This window comes from Pangasianodon hypophthalmus, chromosome 3 (assembly GCF_027358585.1).
Source record: "Pangasianodon hypophthalmus isolate fPanHyp1 chromosome 3, fPanHyp1.pri, whole genome shotgun sequence".
NCBI lineage: Eukaryota > Metazoa > Chordata > Actinopteri > Siluriformes > Pangasiidae > Pangasianodon > Pangasianodon hypophthalmus.
Genome location: NC_069712.1, coordinates 1,615,001 through 1,622,500, shown reverse-complemented (window position 1 = coordinate 1,622,500; position 7,500 = coordinate 1,615,001). Strand labels below are relative to the sequence as shown.

The following is a 7,500-nucleotide window of genomic DNA, read 5'->3' as shown; positions in this document are numbered from 1 at the left end:
CACACACACACACACACACACACACACACACACACACGCACACAGACTTGCTCTTTGACCTTGCCTCCCCTTTACGTATATCTCTTTCCCGCTCAGTTGGTTGTTGCTTTTAAATAGATGAATAAGGAACAACAGCAGGACTTTAGATGAACGAATGATCTAGTATCTAATCTGGGAAGGAATAAACCACTCCTGTGTTGTGCTGTTATAGGAAAATAATCAACGTTACCAAGAAAAAACCCACAAAGCTGTATTCGTCCCTGTGAATGAGCTGTTACTATAGAAACCGTAACGTGTTAGAACGAGCACATTAATATAAACCTGCACTAATGTAAGAGCTGCTGTTATAGAGAATTAATTAACACTTCTGACCAATCAGGATCCAGAATTCAGCAGCGCTGTGGTGTAATTAATGTTAGTTAAGAGAAGTGTGTGTGTGTGTGTGTGTGTGTGTGTGTGTGTGCTGTGAGGAGAGAGAAAGAGAGAGATTGGTGTCTGAAAGTTGAGTTAGGTTCATCGAGACCCAGCTCAGATCACATGCTGAGCATGATGCCATGGTGTGTGTGTGTGTGTGTGTGTGTGTGTGTGTGTGTGTGTGTGTGTGTGTATCGATCGTTTCTGAGGACCCTCGGTACTCCATGATGTGGCTAACGCCGTGTCACTCTGACGAGAAACACTCTCCTATCAATCCGGGCCGTTCATTAGAGCTCCACAGTGCTGCTCACGCTCCCTCTCCTTCCTGTCTTGTCTTTTTTTTTTCCTTTTTTTTCTCTCTTTCCGAAGGCTCTGCTGTCCTCTTGTGAATATCTGAGCGGTAAATCCATACTTGTCACACAGGCGGAGGGGCTTGTTCTCTTTGTCCTTGTTAATAATAACAGGGTTCAGGGCGCTGCTTTTCCCGCCTGGCAGGCCTGCCGTGTCATAGCTGCAGTAAACAAGCTCTCTCTCTCTCTCTCTCTCTCTCTCTCTCCATCTCTCTCTCTCTCTCTCTGCCTCACTCTGTTCTCCGTCTGGGTTCTAGCCGCTCATGCAGAAAGCAGATCTGACTTGCCTCTTCCAGCTCTTGCCCTCGCTAAGGTCAGAATAATAGGGCGCTTCTTGTCAGGAAAATCTATATGTTCACCCCTGAAAAGTCTCGTGTAATCTTTAGTGGGAATTTTTTTCTTATTCTTTTTTTTTCCTCCTGTTCAAATAGCTAAGGGTCAATATTTGTAGGCGATTTGGGGAGCGACCCTCATCCCCCCCCCCCCCCCCCGAACCCCCATCCCTCCTGAACCTGCCCCCTAAACCGCCCCCCCGAAACACCACCACCCCCCCCCCGTGCTTGTCTTCTCCCCCGCTGAGAGGTTTAAGTCGAAGTGAAGGAGCGAGTGAAGAAGTGAAGGAGTCAGCCTCTCCCCATTGGCCGGCCGGTGAAATGTCAGGCTGTAATTATGTCTCAGGTGCCAGGTTGGCGTGGAAACGCTTATCAGTGTCTCTCGCTCGAAAAGTAAAGCGAAGGCGAAAAGAAAGACAAGCGTGAAAGAAGGATAGAGCACTTTGTGTTTTAAAAAAAAGTTTTTTGTCTAAGAAAGTTAAACTGCAGGTTTAGTGAGCAGAACCTTTACACACCACTTAAACTGTTAGCATTATTTTTATCAATAAAGGCTTCAGTGAGTCATAAGTCAAAAGAGAGGACATTTAAAAAGTATTAAAGTGTGCACGTGTGTGTGTGTGTGTGTGTGTGTGTGTGTGTGTGTACGTGTGTGTGTGTTACAGACGGCAGAGAATGAGGAGTTAAGGCGAGCTCATGCGAAGCGTCACGATCGTCTGCGTCTGATTCAGACCAACTACAGAGCGGTGAAGGAGCAGCTGAAGGAGGTGGAGGACACACACGGCCTGTGAGTAAACACTATCAACACACACACACACACACACACACACACACACACACTCTCCATAAAACACCAACCTTAACCAACATCATCATAAAACACACATTAATGAACACCAACAAAACACTCTACACCTCAACATTCACCATCAAACATAAACATTCACCAAGACTCAAACCCACAGACACCAAACACCTACAGACACGCCATCAAACGCCATTAAACACCTACAGACACGCCATCAAACGCCATTAAACACCTACAGACACGCCGTCAAACGCCATTAAACACCTACAGACACGCCATCAAACGCCATTAAACACCTACAGACACGCCATCAAACGCCATTAAACACCTACAGAAACGCCATCAAACGCCATTAAACACCTACAGACACGCCATCAAACGCCATTAAACACCTACAGACACGCCATCAAACGCCATTAAACACCTACAGACACGCCGTCCAACACCATTAAACACCTACAGACACGCCATCAAACACCATTAAACACCTACAGACACGCCATCAAACGCCATTAAACACCTACAGACACGCCATCAAACGCCATTAAACACCTACAGACACGCCATCAAACGCCATTAAACACCTACAGACACGCCATTAAACACCTACAGACACGCCGTCAAACGCCATTAAACACCTACAGACACGCCGTCAAACACCATTAAACACCTACAGACACGCCGTCAAACGCCATTAAACACCTACAGACACGCCGTCCAACACCATTAAACACCTACAGACACGCCATCAAACGCCATTAAACACCTACAGACACGCCGTCAAACGCCATTAAACACCTACAGACACGCCGTCAAACGCCATTAAACACCTACAGACACGCCGTCAAACGCCATTAAACACCTACAGACACGCCATCAAACGCCATTAAACACCTACAGAAACGCCATTAAACACCTACAGACACGCCGTCAAACGCCATTAAACACCTACAGACACGCCGTCAAACGCCATTAAACACCTACGGACACGCCGTCAAACGCCATTAAACACCTACAGACACGCCATTAAACACCTACAGACACGCCATCAAACGCCATTAAACACCTACAGAAACGCCATTAAACACCTTCGGACACGCCGTCAAACACCATTAAACACCTACAGACACGCCGTCAAACGCCATTAAACACCTACAGACACGTCAAACGCCATTAAACACCTACAGACACGCCATTAAACACCTACAGACACGCCATTAAACACCTACAGACACGTTGTCAAACGCCATTAAACACCTACAGACACGCCGTCAAACGCCATTAAACACCTACAGACACGCCGTCAAACGCCATTAAACACCTACAGACACGCCATCAAACGCCATTAAACACCTACGGACACGCCGTCAAACGCCATTAAACACCTACGGACACGCCGTCAAACGCCATTAAACACCTACAGACACGCCGTCAAACGCCATTAAACACCTACAGACACGCCGTCAAACGCCATTAAACACCTACAGACACGCCGTCAAACGCCATTAAACACCTACAGACACGCCATCAAACGCCATTAAACACCTACAGACACGCCGTCAAACGCCATTAAACACCTTCGGACACGCCGTCAAACGCCATTAAACACCTACAGACACGTTGTCAAACGCCATTAAACACCTACAGACACGCCATTAAACACCTACAGACACGCCATTAAACACCTACAGACACGCCATCAAACGCCATTAAACACCTACAGACACGCCGTCAAACGCCATTAAACACCTACAGACACGCCATTAAACACCTACAGACACGCCGTCAAACGCCATTAAACACCTACAGACACGCCGTCAAACGCCATTAAACACCTACAGACACGCCATTAAACACCATTAAACACCTACAGACACGCCGTCAAACGCCATTAAACACCTACAGACACGCCGTCAAACGCCATTAAACACCTACAGACACGCCATCAAACGCCATTAAACACCTACAGACACGCCATCAAACGCCATTAAACACCTACAGACACGCCATTAAACACCTTCCGACACGCCGTCAAACACCATTAAACACCTACAGACACGCCGTCAAACGCCATTAAACACCTACAGACACGCCATTAAACACCTACAGACACGTTGTCAAACGCCATTAAACACCTACAGACACGCCATCAAACGCCATTAAACACCTACAGACACGCCGTCAAACGCCATTAAACACCTTCGGACACGCCGTCAAACACCATTAAACACCTACAGACACGCCGTCAAACGCCATTAAACACCTACAGACACGCCATTAAATACCTACAGACACGCCATTAAACACCTACAGACACGTTGTCAAACGCCATTAAACACCTACAGACACGCCGTCAAACGCCATTAAACACCTACAGACACGCCGTCAAACGCCATTAAACACCTACAGACACGCCGTCAAACGCCATTAAACACCTACAGACACGCCATCAAACGCCATTAAACACCTACAGACACGCCATTAAACACCTACAGACACGCCATCAAACGCCATTAAACACCTACAGACACGCCGTCAAACGCCATTAAACACCTACAGACACGCCGTCAAACGCCATTAAACACCTACAGACACGCCATTAAACACCTACAGACACGCCGTCAAACGCCATTAAACACCTACAGACACGCCGTCAAACGCCATTAAACACCTACGGACACGCCGTCAACGTCTCTTCCATAACCGTGTCACTTCCTGTGTGAGTGATGTCAGAGTGGTGACAGGTAGATGAGTGGGGTGAGGATTAGAGTTTGGTGTTTGTAGTAAAAGCTCAGTGCTGCAGTGAGCTGAAGCTGAGCAGCAGAGTAAAGTGTCACTAGGGTTCTTTGCTCTCTTTCTTTCTCTCCCTCTCTCTCTCTCTCTCTCTCTCTCTCTCTGCCTCTCTCTCTCTCTCTCTCTGCCTCTCTCTGTCTCTCCCTCCCTCCCTCTCTCTCTCTCTCTCTCTCTCTCTCTCTCTCTCTCTCTCTCTGCCTCTCTCTGTCTCTCCCTCCCTCCCTCTCTCTCTCTCTCTCTCTCTCTCTCTCTCTCTCTGCTTTCTCGGAGGTGTTTAAACGGAGCTAATAGAAGCGTGTGTTGAGTTTCCACGCGGGATGCGAGTGTTGACCTCGTCGACTCAACTCTCTCCGGGTTAATTAAAGAAAACAGCCATGCAACGTGAACCCGTGTGAAAGGAGTGTGAATTTATCCACGTGTGTGTGTGTGTGTGTGTGTGTGTGTGTGTGTGTGTGTGTGTGATTGCATTAGACTGGGAAAGAAAAGCAAAAGATGGAGATAATACGATGCTGTATTTTTTATTTCGTATCATTAAAACAAAAAGCTTGATGACGTCATTCTAAACACTTGTTTGGTGATAAAACTCGTAGAAACGCAGATATCGTAAGATAAATATGTAAGATAAAAAACAACCTCATTTCCTACACAAAATTATTCAAAGTGCTTTAGCAGTAAAATGAAGAATATAAAGACAATAAAATCAAATGAAAATTCGAGTAAAATTAAGTGATATTCATTAAAGTTTTTTTTTTAATCATAATAAAATTGAGCAGGAAAAAAAAACACAAAGGAAATGTTAAAGTGCTGAACAGTAATGAAGAGCTGAGTTCTAACAGCTTACGTGTAGGCAGATGGAGAAAAAAACAGAAATGTTTTTCATCTAGCTGTAACACCAGCTGCCTTTGTGTGTCTAACATCTTCCTCAAACTTTTAAGCGTTTCTAAAAATTTAGAAAAAAAGGACAGATTTATTTTTGTCACATTTACTGAACTACTGTTTTTATAGTGATTGCTGCAGGAGTTATATTCTTTAGACTTTTTTTAATTCATTTTTTACACGCTCATGAAGACGCCGGTGCTGGAACGTCAGCGGTTCACTGTGCAGCGGCGTGATCGAGGGGTTTTTGCGTGGAGGTTTGTGGGTCTGTGGCTGTTGGGGAGCAGCGCGGCGTCTCGTCGGCCCGTAGAGAGCGGCGCCGGTGTGTTTGGAAGACAATAGGAAATGAAGAAGCTGCGTTAAATGCAGAGAAATCAGTTCTAACAAGCCAGGGGGGAACACGTCAGCTCTTATCGCTTTTTGGGGCTTGTTAAGGAGCCCCAAGCCGCCGCCCCCCCACCTCCTGCCCCGTTCCTCCACTTACACACTCTCATAAAACAGCTCAGTGGGTGGCAGGGGGTTGATGGGGATTGGGTTAAGGTGGGTTAACACACACACACACACACACACACCTCTTTTCTTGTACAGAGTCAGAATTCGTCAACGTTTCTGCTTTGACCTTTTGCTGCTCGATTGATCGACTGCACAAACTCGTACGCCTCGCCGAATGAATTTATTAGCTATCACGGCTAAGTGGATTAGCCTTTCTAACTAACCGTATTACACACCTGCTGGCTGAGAGGAAGTCCTCGGGAGAGGTCAGGCTCGCTACACCGTTATTGACGGGGAAAGAACGCGTCTCTCTCTAGCTCTCTCTCTGCTGCCCGCTAGCGCCTCATTAAAATGCAAGCGGCCTCACACCGGAGCCCTGAGGAACTCCACGCCATTCACGATTAGCTCTGCGCTAAACCGACACACACACACACACACTTCCTAAAGCTTAAAGTTTAGATATCTGAGTTAGGGTAAATCAGAGCGGGGGCGATGGGATGCGTAAATAGAATTACAGTTTATTAAAACGTCCAAACCCTGATCAAAGATTCGCTCGTAAACTCACCGCAATTAGCCCAAGCCTTTCCAGAATTATAATTTTTTTCCTCCAGTTTTGGTGTATAATGAAGTGAAAAGTGCTGGTGGAGACATCTCTCTCTCTCTCTCTCTCTCTCTCTCTCTCTCTCTCTCTCTGTCTCTGAGATCTTACTCTCGGGGAGAACAGCCGCAGCTCGCCTCACAATGGGACGTGCTTGTTAAGCTCTTGCTGGATTTTCTTTTCTTTTTTTGTGAGAGTGTATTTTCACACGGTGTGTTGCTGCCCCACAGCGCCGTCTCCCCCAACACGACTTAACACAGGAAGCAGATCGCTCTCGGCCGCTAGGTTTCAGGAATATTCATGTTGAGACCCTGCTAACATTCACATTTATTCATTTAAGTATTAAAAAAATTTAAAAAATAAAAAAAAAACCAATCCTGTGATGTGAACTCATCTCCACAGCCTTCACCACTGAGCTTCCACTGCTCCCAAGATGAGAAAGAAAAATTATTTTCATTCATTTTCAAATATAATCATTATTATTTAATCTGCATTTTCATCTTTGTTGATTTGAACTTACAACCTTCTCATCACTAGCTGAGGGAAAAAAAAAACTAAACCTCAAAATTAAATTAAATAATACACAAAGACTTTTTTTGGCTTTCTCCACGTTTTTCATGTTGTCTAATTGTCTATTTTTTAATTACATATCTTTATTGTGCATTAGTTTATAATATAATTAGTTCATAATGTTTGGAAAAGTACAAGCTCTGAATTTTATACATTATACATGAATTTTAAACCCATCCTCTTCACACTTGCTATCATCTAAGTATTGATTTATTTTTTTTAGTATGAAAACAAATAAATAGCATAAAAATGAGGCACATTTTTAAGCAA

General features: G+C 45.1%; 1 protein-coding gene across 5 annotated transcripts in view; it reads left to right on the top strand.

The window, feature by feature from the left end:
* cntln (centlein, centrosomal protein) overlaps positions 1 to 7,500 on the top strand; it is a 108,213-nt gene that overhangs the window by 44,035 nt on the left and 56,678 nt on the right. For all 5 annotated transcript variants that reach the window (XM_053232864.1, XM_053232863.1, XM_053232862.1 and 2 more), the window contains one exon: positions 1,759 to 1,880. In XM_053232864.1, coding sequence (XP_053088839.1) covers positions 1,759 to 1,880 — 122 coding nt within the window. The remainder of the gene's footprint in view (positions 1 to 1,758; positions 1,881 to 7,500) is intronic.